Raw genomic sequence first — 20064 nt, 5'->3', positions numbered from 1 at the left:
GATGATAGTGACACTACACTTGATGATAGTGACACTACACTTGATGATAGTGGCACTACACTTTATGATAGTGACACTACACTTGATAGTGACACTACACTTTATGATAGTGACACTACACTTGATGATAGTGACACTACACTTTATGATAGTGACACTACACTTGATAGTGACACTACACTTGATGATAGTGACACTACACTTCATGATAGTGGCACTACACTTGATGATAGTGGAACTACACTTTATGATAGTGACACTACACATTATGAGTGACATTACGCTTTATGAGTGACATTACGCTTGATGATAGTGACACTACACTTGATGATAGTGACACTGCACTTTATGATAGTGACACTACACTTTATGATAGTGACACTACACTTGATGATAGTGACACTACACTTTATGATAGTGACACTACACTTTATGATAGTGACACTACACTTGATGATAGTGACACTACACTTGATGATAGTGACACTGCACTTTATGATAGTGACACTACACTTTATGATAGTGACACTACACTTGATGATAGTGACACTACACTTTATGATAGTGACACTACACATTATGATAGTGACACTACACTTTATGATAGTGATACTACACTTGATGATAGTGACACTACACTTTATGATAGTGACACTACACATTATGATAGTGACACTACACATTATGATAGTGACACTACACTTTATGAGTGACACTACACTTGATGATAGTGACACTACACTTGATGATAGTGACACTACACTTGATGATAGTGACACTACACTTTATGATAGTGACACTACACATTATGATAGTGACACTACACTTTATGATAGTGATACTACACTTGATGATAGTGACACTACACTTTATGATAGTGACACTACACATTATGATAGTGACACTACACATTATGATAGTGACACTACACTTTATGAGTGACACTACACTTGATGATAGTGACACTACACTTGATGATAGTGACACTACACTTGATGATAGTGACACTACAAGTGTCTTCAACACTTAGCTAGTGATACAGCAACTCAAGTGTGCAACTCTTAATAGTTGTATAAGTGTTACATTCTGACATCATGCGTCTATTTCATGACCACAATATAGCATCCACATAAAGAATTGTTTGAAATGTTTCCAGTCACGTAAAGAAAAGACAAATATCTCACCTCTGCTTTCTTTTTGTCAAAGTAGTTGTCACACTGATGAAACATGGAGATCATGAAGCTGCACACTAAATGGAAGATCTTCATCGGGAAATATGTATGTTTAAGAATCGCGTTTATGTTTTGGTCTGGTAAACAAAAATCGGGTGACGGAATTAACAAGCAGCGTGTTGGTTAATTGATTAAAAATAACGATATATTGGAGTTAATTGATTAAAAAGAATGATTTATTAAATTAGCAGCGTGAAGGTCGGCGTTGTGAGACATGTTATATCTCCGTTCTCCACGTCGGCACGACGTCATTTCATCAAATATAGTTCCAATAAATGAAAGCAAGTAAGTGTACCAAGTAACCAAGTAAGTGTACCAAGTAACCAAGTAAGAGTACCAAGTAACCAAGTAAGAGTACTAAGTAACCAAGTAAGTGCACTTACCTGCTACTTAGTCACAGGCGCATGCTGGCGAGGGGAAGCCATACTTGACATCTGTGTCGTCATCATAGCGCTTGAAATGCACACCACACGTACCACTGGGCGGGGAACTCACTAGACTCTGACACTCCGCGTGCGTTCGGGATGTGCTAAAATTGAAATCGAGCGCGCTCCGGTTACTCTTGAAACGTCATCACAACGCGCCTTTGTTGTTGGACGGCTGCAAAGCCCCGCTGCCCGTACTCGTCGCAACTAGTTTTCACCAAGAAGACGGCCAGATAGAGTTCCACCATGAGCGTGGGTAGTGTTTAACATCCGTGAAGCATCCCAAAAGTGGGATTAGAAGCAAGTCACGTCGGAGAAGAAGTCCCCCTTTTTCTCGAGGAAGTTTGACAGGCGCGAGGAGGTAAGTGCTAGCCCCCGTCAAGCTAGCAGCTAGCCACCAAACTGCTCGAATAAAGCTGTCTAATTTCTCCATTGGTCATTTTTACCCTCATTATTGCTACATTAGAGTTAATACACACTTGTGAAAGCGGTTAGAATTAAAGTTAGTTGTCTGTCGCAGAGATATTTCCCTTTTATGGGATTTTTGATTGATTGATACATTTATTAGTAGATTGCACAGTGAAGTACATATTCTCTACAATTGACCACTAAATGGTAACACCCCAATACGTTTTTCCACTTCTTTAAGTCGGGGTCCAAGTAAATCAAGTCATGGTAATTGATATATATGAGAACTGTTTATTATTCATTGATGTAAACTGTGTTACAACAGGAAGTGTTAGACCTAAGTAGAAACAACTGTGTTACAACAGGAAGTGTTAGACATAAGTAGAAACAACGGTGTTACAACAGGAAGTGTTAGACCTAAGTAGAAACAACTGTGTTACAACAGGAAGTGTTAGATATAAGTAGGAAAACTGTGTTACAACAGGAAGTGTTAGACATAAGTACAAAAAACTGTTACAATGGGAAGTGTTAGACCTAAGTAGAAATAACTGTGTTACAACAGGAAGTGTTAGACATACTGTAAGTGGATAAAACTGTTACAACAGGAAGTGTTAGACATTAGTAGACAAAACTGTGTTACAACAGGAAGTGTTAGACTTAAGTAGAAACAACTGTGTTACAACAGGAAGTGTTAGACATAAGTAGAAAAACTGTTACAACAGGAAGTGTTAGTCATAAGTAGAAAAAAACTGTTACAACAGGAAGTGTTAGAAATACGTAGAAACATCTGTGTTACAACAGGAAGTGTTAGACATAAGTAGAAAAAACTATATTACAACAGGAAGTGTTAGACATAAGTAGAAAAAATTGTGTTACAAGAGGAAGTGTTAGACATAAGTATAAACAACTGTGTCACAACAGGAAGTGTTAGACCTAAGTAGAAGAAACTGTGTTACAACAGGAAGTATTAGAAATAAGTAGAAAAAACTTTGTTACAACAGAAAGTGTTAGACATAAGTAGAAACAACTGTGTTTCAACAGGAAGTGTTAAACATTAGTAGACAAAACTGTGTTACAACAGGAAGTGTTAGACATAAGTAGAAAAAACTGTTACAACAGGAAGTGTTAGACAAAAGTAGAAACAACTGTGTTACAACAGGAAGTGTTAGACATAAGTAGAAAAAACTGTTACAACAGGAAGTGTTAGACAAAAGTAGAAACAACTGTGTTACAATAGGAAGTGTTAGACATAAGTAGAAACAACGGTGTTACAACAGGAAGTGTTAGACATAAGTAGAAACAACTGTGTTACAATAGGAAGTGTTAGACATAAGTAGAAACAACGGTGTTACAACAAGAAGTGTTAGATATAAGTAGAAACAACTGTGTTACAACAGGTAGTGTTAGACATAAGTAGAAACAACTGTGTTACAACAGGAAGTGTTAGACATAAGTAGAAACAACTGTGTTACAACAGGAAGTGTTAGACATAAGTAGAAACAACGGTGTTACAACAGGAAGTGTTAGACCTAAGTAGAAGAAACTGTGTTACAACAGGAAGTATTAGAAATAAGTAGAAAAAACTTTGTTACAACAGAAAGTGTTAGACATAAGTAGAAACAACTGTGTTACAACAGGAAGTGTTAGACATAAGTAGAAACAACTGTGTTTCAACAGGAAGTGTTAAACATTAGTAGACAAAACTGTGTTACAACAGGAAGTGTTAGACATAAGTAGAAAAAACTGTTACAACAGGAAGTGTTAGACCTAAGTAGAAACAACTGTGTTACAACAGGAAGTGTTAGACAAAAGTAGAAACAACTGTGTTACAACAGGAAGTGTTAGACATAAGTAGAAACAACGGTGTTACAACAGGAAGTGTTAGACAAAAGTAGAAAAGGGGCAGCATTAGGCTACTCCTCTTCGGACATGTTGTTATTAAAAACTACAAAAAACAATGTGAAATATATTGTAAACATACTTGAATAACAACTAGAAGAGACAATTATTGAAGGATTTGTGTGTGAATGCTGAAGTTGAAGTGAAATGCTGACGGAATGTAGTATGAATGGAAGAATAGTTTGAATGTTGAAGAGCTGACGCAGAACTGAAATGCTAATGGAATGTAGAAATGGTTTAAATGTTGAAATCGTTTAAAAGCTGAAATAGTTTGAATGTTGGAATGGTTTCGATGTTCCGAATCACAAATACTTTATGAATCCTTGAGGAGAAAATAATATTTTCAGCCCAATCCCATTCAAGAGCAGACAAACATTACAGGGAGACGGAACAGGATTGCTGACGGGTCTGACAACTTCCGGCGCCCCTTACAAAAAAGATGTTGAAGAGTTTCAATTTCCAGGAAAACGGGAATTTGGTTTGGAACTTGGGGAAAGTGTTAGTGTGAATGTCCAGGATGAGTGGAGTGTGTTGATGTTATGTGGGCTCTGTACCGAGGATGTCGTTGTGGCTTGTGCAGCCCTTTGAGACACTTGTGATTCAGGGCTATATAAATAAATATTGATTGATTGATTGATGTTGGAATGGTTTGAATAGGTTGAAAAATGTGGGGATTGTGCAACTTTGAAAAATGTCCCATTCATTTCAATGGGAACTTCCTGGAAATTTGGGAATTTTGGGGAAATAATTATTAAGAGCATGAATGTCCTGAATGAGCTGAATTGGTTGGTGTTAGAATTGTTTAAATCAGGTAAGAAATGTTGAAGTAGTGAATGGTATTATGGAATTTCGGGAAAATCTGGAATTTTTTAAAACTTGGAAAATGGGTAGTTTGAATTTCCAGAATGGTGGAATGTGTCAAAGGTGGAATGGGTTGAAGAATGTGGGAATTGTGGAAGTTTGAAGAATGTTCCATTCATTTCAATGGAAATTTAAAAAAAATGTGGGAATTTCGGGAAAAGTGGGAATTTTTTTGAAAATGGTATAAAAAAACTTGAATAGTCTGAATGAGTTGACATTTTCCAAATCGGTCGAGAAATGTTGAAGTAGTAATATGTTGAATTGAGAAATTGTATTACGGAATTCCTGGAATTTTGGGAAAATCAGGAATTTTTCCAGTTAAAAAAACAACTTTGTTTTTTGTCCTAATTAAGGGGAATGTTTTGACGGTGGAACGGTTGAAGTGGGTTGAAAAATGTGACAGGAGTAGTTGCCAGGAGCAAGGGTGGAAATAGGGCTTTGGAAAACCAGGAATTCTGGGAAATCCTGGAATTTTTTTGAACTTGGAAAAATGGTAGTTTGAATTTCCAGGATGGTGGAATGTGTTGAAGGTGGAATGGTTGGAATCGGTTGAAAAATGTGGAAATGGCGGAAGTTTGAAAAATGGCCAATTCATTTTGAATGGGGAAAAATGTCCCGGAAAACCTGGAATTCTGGAAAATCTGGAGATTTTTGGAATTTGTCAAGGGAAAACCCGCGATTCCCGAATAGGCTGAACAGTTTGAAGTTGAAACTGTTTGAATCGGGTGAAAAATGTGGAAGGAGTAGTCACCAGAAAAAATGGTGGAAATAGGGATTTGGAAAACCAGGAATTCTGGGAAATCCTGGAATGTTTTTGAAGTTGGAAAAATGGTAGTTTGAATTTCCAGGATGGTGGCATGTGTTGAAGGTGGAATGGTTTGAATCGGTTGAAAAATGTGAAAATGGCGGAAGTTTGAAAAATGGCCAATTCATTTTGAATGTGAAAAATGTCCCGGAAAACATGGAATTCTGGAAAATCTGGAGATTTTTGGAATTTGTCAAGGGAAAACCCGCGATTCCCGAATAGGCTGAACAGTTTGAAGTTGAAACTGTTTGAATCGGGTGAAAAATGTGGAAGGAGTAGTCACCAGAAAAAATATTGGAAATAGGGCTTTGGAAAACCAGGAATTCTGGAAAATCCTGGAATTTTTTAGAAGTTGGAAAAATTGTAGTTTGTATTTACAGGATGGTGGCATGTGTTGAAGGTGGAATGGTTTGAATCGGTTGAAAAATGTGAAAATGGCGGAAGTTTGAAAAATGGCCAATTCATTTTGAATGGGAAAAATGTTCCGGAAAACCTGGAAATCTGGGAGTTTTTGGAATTTGTCGAGGGAAAGCCCGCGATTTCCGAGTAGGCTGAACAGTTTGAAGTTGGAAGGGTTTGAATCGGGTGAAAAATGTGGAAGGAGTAGTCACCAGACAAAATGGTGGAAATAGGGATTTGGAAAACCAGGAATTCTGGGAAATCCTGGAATTTTTTTGAAGTTGGAAAAATGGTAGTTTGAATTTCCAGGATGGTGGCATGTGTTGAAGGTGGAATGGTTTGAATCGGTTGAAAAATGTGAAAATGGCAGAAGTTTGAAAAATGGCCAATTCATTTTAAATGGGAAAAATGTCCCGGAAAACCTGGAATTCTGGAAAACCTAGAGATTTTTGGAATTTGTCAAGGGAAAACCCGCGATTCCCGAATAGGCTGAACAGTTTGAAGTTGAAACTGTTTGAATCGGGTGAAAAATGTGGAAGGAGTAGTCACCAGAAAAAATGGTGGAAATAGGGATTTGGAAAACCAGGAATTCTGGAAAATCCTGGAATTTTTTAGAAGTTGGAAAAATTGTAGTTTGTATTTCCAGGATGGTGGCATGTGTTGAAGGTGGAATGGTTTGAATCGGTTGAAAAATGTGAAAATGGCGGAAGTTTGAAAAATGGCCAATTCATTTTGAATGGGAAAAATGTCCCGGAAAACCTGGAATTCTGGACAATCTAGAGATTTTTGGAATTTGTCAAGGGAAAACCCGCGATTCCCGAATAGGCTGAACAGTTTGAAGTTGAAACTGTTTGAATCGGGTGAAAAATGTGGAAGGAGTAGTCACCAGAAAAAATGGTGGAAATAGGGATTTGGAAAACCAGGAATTCTGGAAAATCCTGGAATTTTTTAGAAGTTGGTAAAATTGTAGTTTGTATTTCCAGGATGGTGGCATGTGTTGAAGGTGGAATGGTTTGAATCGGTTGAAAAATGTGAAAATGGCAGAAGTTTGAAAAATGGCCAATTCATTTTGAATGGGAAAAATGTCCCGGAAAACCTGGACATCTGGGAGTTTTTGGAATTTGTCGAGGGAAAGCCCGCGATTTCCGAGTGGGCTGAACAGTTTGAAGTTGGAAGGGTTTGAATCGGGTGAAAAATGTGGAAGGAGTAGTCACCAGAAAAAATGGTGGAAATAGGGATTTGGAAAACCAGGAATTCTGGGAAATCCTGGAATTTTTTTGAAGTTGGAAAAATGGTAGTTTGAATTTCCAGGATGGTGGCATGTGTTGAAGGTGGAATGGTTTGAATCGGTTGAAAAATGTGAAAATGGCAGAAGTTTGAAAAATGGCCAATTCATTTTGAATGGGAAAAATGTCCCGAAAAACCTGGAATTCTGGAAAATCTAGAAATTTTTGGAAGTTGTCAAGGGAAAACCCGCGATTCCCGAATAGGCTGAACAGTTTGAAGTTGAAACTGTTTGAATCGGGTGAAAAATGTGGAAGGAGTAGTCACCAGAAAAAATGGTGGAAATAGGGATTTGGAAAACCAGGAATTCTGGAAAATCCTGGAATTTTTTAGAAGTTGGAAAAATTGTAGTTTGTATTTCCAGGATGGTGGCATGTGTTGAAGGTGGAATGGTTTGAATCGGTTGAAAAATGTGAAAATGGCAGAAGTTTGAAAAATGGCCAATTCATTTTGAATGGTGAAAAATGTCCCGGAAAACATGGAATTCTGGAAAATCTGGAGATTTTTGGAATTTGTCAAGGGAAAACCCGCGATTCCCGAATAGGCTGAACAGTTTGAAGTTGAAACTGTTTGAATCGGGTGAAAAATGTGGAAGGTAGAACGCGCCGAAATCTGGAGAAGAAGAAGAAATCGTTGAATAATAAATAAATGAATTTTGGTGTAGAAAACCATTGGAGCATTCACACAATAACGTTACTCGCTAGTTTGTTATCTGTATTGATGATTGGTGACACATTTCTTACTTCTACATTAGATCATTAGTGGCGTTGTATGCACATGTTAAACATAACCTAACATTTGATGAATAAACTAAAGAAAAAGGTAGCTCTGGGGTTATTTCCAAATGAAAGCACGTAGGTTACCAATACCCTCAGAGATGCTGAACGTTACATTGTTTATTTCCGCCCCCTAGGGAGGACACATGTCGTCTGCCGCAGAGACTGTGGAAAATGCTTCCATCATCTCCGAGAGCGGCACCCATGACGGGAACCGTCTGTGGATAGGCAACATCGACCCCAAAATCACAGAGTAAGTAAATGTCCAGTGTGGTATTATGTCACTGCACTGTTTACTAACTTTGGGGGGACAGATTGTCAACAATCAGTTGACGACGTGGCATAATAAATAACTACGTCAAGCGTCCTCAGAAGTAAACACAAATCCACATTGCACCGCAAAGCTAACAAATCCGACTCCAAACGCGGAAAGCTGCCAACTTTGAGCAGCGTGAAAGCGGCGGATGGCGAAGCTGATGTTTGGCAGCCTATGTTGTAAATCCCAAACTTTGCTTTCTAAAGTCTCCCGGAGAGGCACTGCATTGTGTGCATGATTGATGAACTGCGTGTGTGTAGTGCATGTGTGTGTGTGTGTGTGTGTGTGTGTGTGTGTGTGCTGCAGGCTGAGACTGAGCAGACGGCGCTGGGGTGTGTGAAAAAGAGGCATCAAGGCGTGGAGGCCGAGCAAAAGTGGGCAGCCATCATTCTTCACCCACCTGCCCTGTTTACTCTCTCGCTGTCAGCCTGGACCTGTGTTTGTGTTTTTTTGCATTATTGTTTGTTTATTTTCTATCATATCCACGCAGCCTTATGACAACAGCCCCAAAGTACATAGTTGGGAGCTCGATGTGGACTTTTTTTCGTACTCCGGTTGTTTTTGCATGCCTGTTGGTGGGCTTGTGCAGAACATACACGCCGTAGCTCTGGCGGGCGTCTAGACAGGCGTTTCCTTCCCTTTGCTATGCTCTACTCCGCTTCTGTTGAAGTAGCCACCGGTTTGCCGCACGGAGGAAAAACATGAGAAATGCCCCTGCTTGCTGACTGAGAAGAGGAATTAGCTCCTCTTTTGTTTGTGAGCTTTTAGACCTGCAATGCAAGAGCACGATTATTAGCCAAATTGTTCTTAATGATATTTTAAACATTAATTAATTTATGGCAAATATATACAGGTAAAAGCCAGTAAATTAGAATATTTTGAAAAACTTGATTTATTTCAGTAATTGCATTCAAAAGGTGTAACTTGTACATTATATTTATTCATTGCACACAGACTGATGCATTCAAATGTTTATTTCATTTAATTTTGATGATTTGAAGTGGCAACAAATGAAAATCCAAAATTCCGTGTGTCACAAAATTAGAATATTGTGTAAGGGTTAAATTTTGAAGACACTTGGTGCCACAAACTAATCAGCTGATTAACTCAAAACACCTGCAAAGGGCTTTAAATGGTCTCTCAGTCCAGTTCTGAAGCCTACACAAACATGGGGAAGACTTCAGATTTGACAGCTGTCCAAAAGGCAACCATCGACACATTGCACAAGGAGGGAAAGACACAAAAGGTTATTGCTGAAGAGGCTGGCTGTTCTCAGAGCTCTGTGTCCAAACACATTAATGGAGAGGCAAAGGGAAGGAAAAACTGTGGTCAGAAAAAGTGTACAAGCGATAGGGATCACCGCGCCCTGGTCAAGATTGTGAAAAAAAACCCATTCAAAAATGTGGGGGAGATTCAGAAGGAGTGGACAGCTGCTGGAGTCAGTGCTTCAAGATCCACCACCAAGAGACGCTTGAAAGACATGGGTTTCAACTGCCGCATACCTCGTGTCAAGCCACTGTTGACCAAGAAACAGCGCGAAAAGCGTCTCACCTGGGCTAAGGAAAAAAAGAGCTGGACTGCTGCCGAGTGGTCCAAAGTCATGTTTTCTGACGAAAGCAAATTTTGCATTTCCTTTGGAAATCGAGGTCCCAGAGTCTGGAGGAAGACAGGAGAGGCACAGGATCCACGTTGCCTGAAGTCTAGTGTAAAGTTTCCACCATCAGTGATGGTTTGGGGTGCCATGTCATCTGCTGGTGTCGGTCCACTCTGTTTCCTGAGATCCAGGGTCAACGCAGCCGTCTACCAGCAAGTTTTAGAGCACTTCATGCTTCCTGCTGCTGACCTGCTCTATGGAGATGGAGATTTCAAGTTCCAACAGGACTTGGCGCCTGCACACAGCGCAAAATCTACCCGTGCCTGGTTTACGGACCATGGTATTTCTGTTCTAAATTGGCCCGCCAACTCCCCTGACCTTTAGCCCCATAGAAAATCTGTGGGGTATTGTGAAAAGGAAGATGCAGAATGCCAGACCCAAAAACGCAGAAGAGTTGAAGGCCACTATCAGAGCAACCTGGGCTCTCATAACACCTGAGCAGTGCCAGAAACTCATCGACTCCATGCCACGCCGCATTAACGCAGTAATTGAGGCAAAAGGAGCTCCAACCAAGTATTGAGTATTGTACATGCTCATATTTTTCATTTTCATACTTTTCAGTTGGCCAACATTTCTAAAAATCCCTTTTTTGTATTAGCCTTAAGTAATATTCTAATTTTGTGACACACGGAATTTTGGATTTTCATTTGTTGCCACTTCAAATCATCAAAATTAAATGAAATAAACATTTGAATGCATCAGTCTGTGTGCAATGAATAAATATAATGTACAAGTTACACCTTTTGAATGCAATTACTGAAATAAATCAAGTTTTTCAAAATATTCTAATTTACTGGCTTTTACCTGTATATGGAAACAATTAAAATGTTTTTTTTAAATTTAGTGGTTGCCGTTTATTCATCCAAGTTCTCTATCGTTCGGAAAGCACAGTGTAGTATTCCCTCTGTTCCTTTCAGTAGAGCTCCAAATTGGCCTTGATTGCCAGGACATGATCCATCTGGACTCTCACTGGGCCATTTCAAAACTGTTAATTTTGTGTTCTTAGGGATTTGCTTTGCAATTTTTATATTTTATACATAAAACTGCAAAAATGTGGCGTGAAGGAAGACACATGTTCATGTGTGTGAATGTGGAGTGAATGAATGATGGGTTCTCTCTTCTCTGCACACTTTGGGTGTCAAGTGTATAGAAAAGTGATGTATAAATCGAATGCATTATTATAGTTATTGTTATTAACCGGAGAAATAAACCATAAAAACTATACAGTGTTTATAATAATAATAATAATGGATTCGATTTTTATATAGCGCTTTTCTAGACACTCAAAGTGCTTCACAGAGAAGTGAGAACCCATTATTCATTCACACCTGGTGGTGGTAAGCTACTTTCGTAGCCACAGCTGCCCTGGGGTAGACTGACGGAAGCGTGGCTGCCAGTTTGCGCCTACGGCCCCTCCGACCACCACCTATCATTCATCATTCATTCACCAGTGTGAGCGGCACCGGGGGCAAGGGTGAAGGGTCCTGCCCAAGGACACAACGGCAGCGATTTGGATGGCGGGGAGCGAACCTGCAACCTTCAGGTTTCTGGCACGGCCGCTCTACCCACTACGCCACGCCGCCCCATAATAATGTAATCATAATATATGGTAATCACCATTTAAAAGAATATACATCTTTATTTCTCATTACTGTAGAATTGTACTGTAATTGGAAGGTGTCATGACTTGGTCCTGAGTGTTTGCTTTTCCGAGATGCAACGGAAAGTTGGCTCGGGCGAGACGGGAATGTGAGTACATTTTTTATTTAAAGACTATAAATACAAATCAAGGAAGTAAACAAAAGGCGCGCACAATGGCGGAGAACAAACTATGAAACCAAACACTTGCACAAAGGCAAAAACTATGAACAACAAAAAACACTAACTGTGGCAATAATAAACAAAACTTACTTGGCATGGACAAAAACGGCATGAAAAAGCGCAGCAAGGGTCATAAGTGTGTGGAGAGTATAAATGCGGGGATGTCGTCAGAACGACAAACTGAAAAGAATGAACTTAAATACCATGGACATGATTAGTGAAAGCAGGTGTGTGACTCAAAACGTGAAACAGGTGCGTGACGTGACAGGTGAAAACTAATGGTTGCTATGGTGACAAAACAAAAGTGCACAAAAAGTCCAAAAACCAAAACGAACATGACCAAAACAAAAACATGATCACACAGACATGACAGAAGGTAAATAACTTTATCCTAAATAAATAAACAAACAAAAAATAAAATGGGATTATTTCTGTAAGCAAAGAAGTTTTTGTTCGCACTATTTATATCATTAAAATAATAATTTTTATTAATTTAATTAAAAAAGTAATACATTGTGACCATATTAAAGTGCCTTTTCCCCCCAGTTTGAAATAGAGGTCGGACATTGTCTTTATGGCATTCTCGGATGGGCTCATATTGCACATTCCCACACCAGGACATTAGGCTTTGTAATCCTATTGTTTGTCCTCCTCATTTTTCTTACTTTGCCGAACTTCTCCCGGTGAGTCGCGGCAGCTTTCTGTACGTGATTCGCCGAGACGAAGATTGTGGATGACTGAAAAGAGGGCTCACTGCGTTCAGTTAATATCACAGTGAGAGAGAGCGATGCAGAGTGAGACCTCAATAATTCTGATTGGCCAAAAAAAAAGCTCCACCTTTTGCGGTTATTCATCACACTAATAACAACATTGGTGAGGATGAATCTTATTGTCCCCAACTTTCCATCTCTGTGGTCCGTTCAGGTGGACACTAAACTGTGTTGTCATTTATCTGGAAGCAACTCTCTTCCTCTTCCTCCCACTACCTGGCTTCTCACCTCTCCGTATCCTCCACCTTTCACCCCGCCGCCAACATATTCCCTGTCTGAACTTTACTCTCCCACCCTTTCCTCCACCCGCACCCCCCTCCCTTTCCTCCGGTGCTTTTTACTGCTCCCGTGAGATAGGCAGTCCATTGTGGTTCTGCCGCGAGTGTCCAAAAATGTTCTTGGAGTGTCTTGCATTGTAAACGCACTCGCATTTACGCACACAGCCACTGTTTATATTTTTTATTTTTAACTCTGCCAAGGAGGTCCCCCCCCTTAAAGTTAGGTATTTTCCAAGTGCAGTGGAACCTCCATTTACAAACGTTTACATGGAGCCATACATGCCTTTGTGCACAAATACACTTTTTATGTGTTCGATGTGAGTGGAACCTCGATTCACGAACGCCTCTACAGTCATGGCCAAAAATGTATGCACCCTTGCATGTCAGATAATGCCGCACTTCTCCCAGAAAATAGTTGAAATGACAAATGCTTTGGTATTCACATGTTTATTTATTTTGTTTGCATTGGAATAACACAAAAAAACACCCCCAAAAATCCTAATCTGATATTATTTTACACAGAAGTCCCAAAATAGAGTAGACAAATTGTGGAAGGAGTAGTCACCAGAAAAATGGTGGAAATAGGGATTTGGAAAACCAGGAATTCTGGGAAATCCTGGAATTTTTTTGAAGTTTGAAAAATGGTAGTTTGAATTTCCAGGACGGTGGCATGTGTTGAAGGTGGAATGGTTTGAATCGGTTGGAAAATGTGAAAATGGCAGAAGTTTGAAAAATGGCCAATTCATTTTGAATGGGAAAAATGTACCGGAAAACCTGGAAATCTGGGAGTTTTTGGAATTTGTTGAGGGAAAGCCCGCGATTTCCGAGTAGGCCGAACAGTTTGAAGTTGGAAGGGTTTGAATCGGGTGAAAAATGTGGAAGGTAGAACGCGCCGAAATCTGGAGAAGAAGAAGAAGAAGTTGTTGAATAATAAATTTATTAATTTTGGTGTAGAAAACCATTGGAGCATTCACACAATAACGTTACTCGCTAGTTTGTTATCTGTATTGATGATTGGTGACACATTTCTTACTTCTACATTAGATCATTAGTGGCATTGTATGCACAACCTAACATTTGATGAATAAAATCCTAATCTGATATTATTTTACACAGAAGTCCCAAAATAGAGTAGACAAATTGATTGGCACACTGAACTTAATATTTGGTAGCACACCCTTTGGGGAAAAAGAAGTGAAAATATGGCTTCCTGTTAGCATCAATGAGTTTCTTACACCTTGCTACTGGAATTTTGGACCACTCTTCTTTTGCAAACTGCTTTACGTCTTTGAAATTTGAACATTTCCCAACTGTTGTTTTTAGATCTCTCCACAGATGTTCTTTAGGATTTAGATCAGGGGTGCTCTCGATCGCGATCTACCGGTCGATCTCGGAGGGTGTGTCAGTCGATCACCAGCCAGGCATTAAAAAAATAGTCCTGAAAATGAGCGGATCATAAATCTTCACTATGACGTCACTTTATTGACATTCACGGCACCCGAGGGTCTTCTGAGATGACGCTGGCTGCTGCCAGCTCATTAAAATTACCGACAGGAAGGCGAGAAACACTTTATTTCAACAGACTCTGGCGCCGTACCTGTCGTCAAAACTCCAAAGACCGACTGCACAGTTGCACAATAAAAGCTCTGCTTCATCCTGCCTGCGCTACCAAAATAAGAGTCTCAGAAAGCTGGCGTGCACAAGCTAGCAAGCTACGGAGTTTGCCGACAATGTATTTCTTGTAAAGTGTATACAAAGGAGTACGGAAGCTGGACAAATAAGATGCCAAAAACAACCACTTTCATGTGGTATTGGGCAGAAAGGAGGACTTTTTTTCTCCTCCATTCGAAAATGCGGAAGTTATCATCACCACTGTCTGATTCCAATCAATGCAAGTCATCAGAATCAGGTAATACACCAATTTATATTCTTGTCTTCAAAGGAATCTATATGTGTTAAACATGCTTGTATTATCTTTAACCACCTTTAACTTGTTAACAATATTAACTATATGTGTTAAACATGCTTGTATTATCTTTAACCACCTTTAAGTTGTTAACAATATTAACTATATGTGTTAAACATGCTTGTTTTATCTTTAACCACCTTTAAGTTGTTAACAATATTAACTATTTGTGTTAAACATGCTTGTATTATTTTTAACCACCTTTAACTTGTTAACAATATTAACTATATGTGTTAAACATGCTTGCATTATCTTTAAACACCTTTAATGTATTAACAATATTAACTATATGTGTTAAACATGCTTGTATTATCATTAAACACCCTTAACTTGTTAACAAAAACATATATTTCATAAATAAGTAAATATAAATGATATATATGAATGAGGTAGATCCCCACGACTTGATCAATTGAAAAGTAGCTCGCCTGCAGAAAAAGTGTGAGCACCCCTGATTTAGATCATTGATGGCCACTTCAGAACTTTGTCTTAAGCCATTTTTGTGTGCTTTTTGAAGTATGCTTTGTCCTGCTGGAAGACCCATGGCCTCTGACGGAGACCCAGCTTTCTGACTCTCAGCCCTACATTATGCCCCAAAATAGTCTTCAGATTTCAGGATGCCATGCACGCAGTCAAGGCATCCGCTACCAGACACAGCAAAACATCAGTGAACCTCCACCTTGTTTGACTGTAGGGATGGTGTTCTTTTCTTTGAAGGCCTCATTTTGTTTTCTGTAAGTGGTGTGATGATGGGCTTTACCAAAAAGCTCCACTTTAGTCTCACCTGTCCACAGATTTTGGCTTCCTTGGGTAAGTTTTTGTCTTGCTTTTTTATGTCTCTGTGTCAGCAGCGGGGTCCTCCTGGGCCTCCTACCCTTTTCATTGAGATGATAGTACTGTTGTACCCTGTGGCTGCAGGTCATCTTGAATTTGTTTGATCCGGGTTCTTTATCCACAATTCTAACAATCCTTCGTTCATCATTTTTTTCTCTTCCGGCCACATCCAGGGAGGTGAGCTACAGTGCCATGGGCTTTAAACTTCTTGTAGACACAGGAACATTTTGTCAGGTTCAAACACCGAACAAGCTATTAAACAAGACAGGAAGCAAGGAATCAGGCAGAGATAGCGTTCAATTTTGCTAATGAGGAGAAACGTTTGGGGCTGCACACTCACTTACAGTCTCCCACCACGCTCTGAGGGGAAGTCCCACGTGCTCCTCTATTTATTCGGGAGTTCGCTAGTTAACATCACTGAGGCTGCATGTGTGACTGCATCTGGTCACACATATCATGCGAGCAGCTCAGCACGCACAATACGTGATTATTCCGAACGGAATGTGCTGGGGGCCTTGTGATTTCGCCTTGTCTCTGCTTTGCTGTCGTCTTATCTTCGCGGAGGTGCTTGAAGTCCGTCCTTGGCTGTTTAGCAGGCAGGGTCTGGAAACAGAAACTGCTGCTGCAAGACAACTTGCAGTGGAAGATAACAAGTTGTGTGCCTTTGCACAGATAGAAAAGTACACAATAGATAATGACTATAGCAACGGCCTTTAAGCATAAGAGTTGTGTGATAACTTATACATAATTATTCTAACACATTTAGATCTCTGGAGATGGACTTGTAACCTTGAGATTGTCCATGCTTTTCCACAATCCTGCTTCTCAAATCTTCTGAGAGTTCTTTTCTCCATGCTCAGTGTGGTACACACAACACAAAAGGTTGAGTCTACTTTTCTCCATTTGAACTGACTGCAAGTAGGATTTCTATATCACCAGCACCTGTTACTTGCTACAGGTGAGTTTCATTACAAAGAGCATCACATGCTTAGGATACAACTATTTCTTGCAATTGTGTTTATATTAACCATGGTTCAATGATGGTAGTATTTGGCGAGCGCCGTTTTGTCCTACTAATTTTGGCGGTTCTTGAACTCACCGTAGTTTGTTTACCTGAAAAACTTTTTTCAACAATGCCAGAGAAAGACATATTTTATGCCATTCATTCTTTGTCTCATTTTGTCCACCAAATGTTTTATACTGTGTGTGAATGCACAAAGGTGAACTCTGTTGATGTTATTGAGTTGTTGGAGTGCCTGTCAAGCATATTTGGTCAGTGCATGACTGCAAGCTAATCGATGCTGACATGCTAATTAGGCTAGCTTTATGTACGTATTGCATCATTATGCATACCTGCCAACTACTCCGGTTTTCCCGTAATTAGTACGGTTTTCATCAATTGCAGTGATAAAAAATACGGTTTTTCATTAATTAAAAAAAAAAGATTTTTAAAAAGTTTTATTCACGAAATGGCGTAACAACAATGACAATCGACACTGCTTCCCGTAACTTCCTATCGAGCCATTCCGAATGCCATGCGCGAGGCTATTTATAGCACCGCTGCCAAGCACGAGGCACCAGTTGCCATTGTTTCCAAACGAGCGAACGATCATGGAATCAGCCGGAGAAAAATCGCAAACGAGTCTTAAACCGAAAAGAAAACTGCAGTCATTCCGTGAAGAATATTCAAAAGCCTATCCGGGAATAATTATCCCTTCCAAAAAGGGTGAAAACTACGCGAATTGCACCTTGTGCAGACAAGATTTTTCGATCGGACACGGAGGAATTAGCGAAGTAAAAGACCACGTTGGGACAAACAAACACAAGTCTAATGCCGTTGCTAGCGATACAAGTGGAAAACTTTCAACGTTTTTCGTCGCCCAAACAGATTCTTTGGATGTGATAAATGCCGAAGTTTTATTTACGGAGGCAATAATTGAGCATGGACTTCCAATCGCACTGGCTGATCACATGGGACAGTTATTTCGGAAAATGTTTAACTACATGCATAACTACCAAAATACAGAAGTATGTCCTTAATATTTTTGCAGTGCTATTTCTGTTGAAAAGTTCAAATGATTACATTAGAGATGTGATGTGACACTTTTCAAGTGTCTGATGGCTTAAATTCATTTTCATTAATTTTTCATATTTTGAATTCTTTTGAAAGGCTTACAAAAAAACTACATTTGAATTGTAATTCCATGCTATTGACAGGACTATTAATTTTAATGAACTTAGCTTACCATGTTTACAGTATGATAATTGTGATAGAAATGTGAATTTTAGGCACAGAATATTTTTGACAATTGAACAAGGCAGTAGATTATACAAGCTTGGACAGAAAGTTAATAATGACACCAATTTTTTTTTTAATGGAATTGTTTAGTACTGTTTTACCATTTGTTTACTGTAAAAGTTGTTTATACTTTCAATGAACAAATTGAAGTCTTGTGAAAGGTTGACAGGATAACTGGCATTAACTGTCAAAATAATTTCAAACTATTGAAGTTAGCTTACAGAATAAACATGTCAATCAACCCATATGATTTTTGCTGTAATATTTTTGTTTTGAAAAGTCACTGTGACTGATAGAAAAGTGATGGTTTTAGCAACATTTTAACCTGTCTGAATGCAATCAATCATTTTGCGTCGGGGGGCGCAAGAACCCCCCACCAGGACTTTGTCCTGGACCTACCGGAGCCTGCGGCCCCTGGACCCTGGCTACTAGGTTTTTCTGATTTCAAAAGTTGGCAGGTATGCATTATGCCTCACTTGTAGGTATATTTGAGCTCGTTTAATTTCCTTTACTTATGACTCATGACACATTATCTGTATGTAATATTGGCTGCATTTCTGATAGTTGTTTGTGTGCCGTTATAGACCACAGCAAACGTTACCCAGCTTGCAATGATTGTTATGAATCAATTCGAAGAAGACAGACTGCCATTTCCTTTAACTTGGACACACACATCTATACCTTTGGCCATTTAGAGGAGTTATCTCACCCTCTGAGAAGCCTGTGTTTTACTAATGTTTTCCAATGTTGTAAAAATGGGTAGAATAAATATTACATTTCAACATTTCTGTCAACGAAGATTTGTGTCAGCCTGCGACGCAGTCATTTTGATAGTAGCCTAATATAGCTAACATAGACACTTATATCCAGAGGTGGGTAGAGTAGCCAGAAATTGTACTCAAGTAAGAGTACTGTTACTTTAGAGTTTTATTACTCAAGTAAAAGTAAGGAGTAGTCACCCAAATATTTACTTGAGTAAAAGTAAAAAGTATGTTGTAAAAAAACTACTCAAGTACTGAGTAACTTATGAGTAACATACACACACATATCATATATATATATATATATATATATATATATATATATATATACATACATACGGTACATTGATATATACAGTATATAATTTATATTTATTTTTTTGCCGTTTTTGTTTACATGTTAATAGTGTTTTAATGAATATACATGCATGTTTAACACATATAGATTCCTTTCTTTCATGAAGACAAGAATATAAGTTGGTGTATTACCTGATTCTGATGACTTGCATTGATTGTAATCAGACAGTAGTGATGACAAACGTCCACGTTTTCAAATGGAGGAGAAAAAAAGTTCCTCCTTTCTGTCTAATACCACATGAAAGTGGTTGGTTTTTGGCATCTTATATGTCCAGCTTCCATATTCGTTTTTATACACTTTACAAGAAATACATTGGCGGCAAACTCCGTAGCTTGCTAGCTTGTTTGCGCAGGCTTTCGGAGAGACTCTTATTTTTGAAAGCGCAGGCGCGATGGAGCGGCACTTTTATTGTGAAGACAGGAACAGTGCAGTCAGTCTTTAGGCTTTTGACGGGATGTACGGTTGAAATAAAAAATTTTCTTTTTTCCTTCACACTTTTGATTGATTGATTGGAACTTGTATTAGTAGATTGCACAGTACAGTACATATTCCGTACAATTGACCACTAAATGGTAACACCCCAATAAGTTTTTCAACTTGTTTAAGTCAGGTCATGTGACCCCTGGCTCTGTTTGATTGGTCCAACGTCACCAGTGACTGCATCTGATTGGTGGAACGGAGTGAACGTCACCAGTGACTGCATCTGATTGGTGAAACGCAGGCACTATGAAGGTCTGTCTGACAGACCAAAACAAAGAAAGCGTGCATTAACAGATGGATAAAAATTAGTAGCGAGTAGCGAGCTGAATGTAGATAAAAGTAGCGGAGTAAAAGTAGCGTTTCTTCTCTATAAATATACTCCAGTAAAAGTAAAAGTATGTTGCATTAAAACTACTCTTAGAGGTACAATTTATCCCA

General features: G+C 39.1%; 2 protein-coding genes across 6 annotated transcripts in view; one reads left to right on the top strand and one right to left on the bottom strand.

Moving 5' to 3' along the window:
* Nucleotides 1-1719, bottom strand: part of mrrf (mitochondrial ribosome recycling factor) — a 45010-nt gene extending 43291 nt beyond the window's left edge. Inside the window, exons 1-2 of one of the 4 annotated variants that reach the window (XM_061966043.2) lie at nucleotides 1616-1641; nucleotides 1185-1262 (exon numbers count right to left, since the gene is read on the bottom strand). The gene's annotated coding sequence lies outside the window, so the exon portion shown is untranslated. Of the gene's footprint in view, nucleotides 1-1184; nucleotides 1592-1615 lie in introns of those variants that run through there. The other 3 variants (XM_061966041.1, XM_061966042.1, XM_061966040.1) reach the window with 3 other exon arrangements.
* Nucleotides 1720-1809: 90 nt separating this feature from the next.
* Nucleotides 1810-20064, top strand: part of rbm18 (RNA binding motif protein 18) — a 35804-nt gene continuing 17549 nt past the window's right edge. For both annotated transcript variants that reach the window (XM_061966378.1, XM_061966377.1), the window contains exons 1-2: nucleotides 1810-2018; nucleotides 8227-8342. In XM_061966378.1, coding sequence (XP_061822362.1) covers nucleotides 8236-8342 — 107 coding nt within the window. In that variant the 5' untranslated portion in view covers nucleotides 1810-2018; nucleotides 8227-8235. The remainder of the gene's footprint in view (nucleotides 2019-8226; nucleotides 8343-20064) is intronic.

The sequence above is a fragment of the Nerophis lumbriciformis genome, linkage group LG11 (genome assembly GCF_033978685.3).
Source record: "Nerophis lumbriciformis linkage group LG11, RoL_Nlum_v2.1, whole genome shotgun sequence".
In the NCBI taxonomy this organism is placed as follows: domain Eukaryota; kingdom Metazoa; phylum Chordata; class Actinopteri; order Syngnathiformes; family Syngnathidae; genus Nerophis; species Nerophis lumbriciformis.
This window is presented reverse-complemented; position numbering and strand designations above follow the sequence as displayed.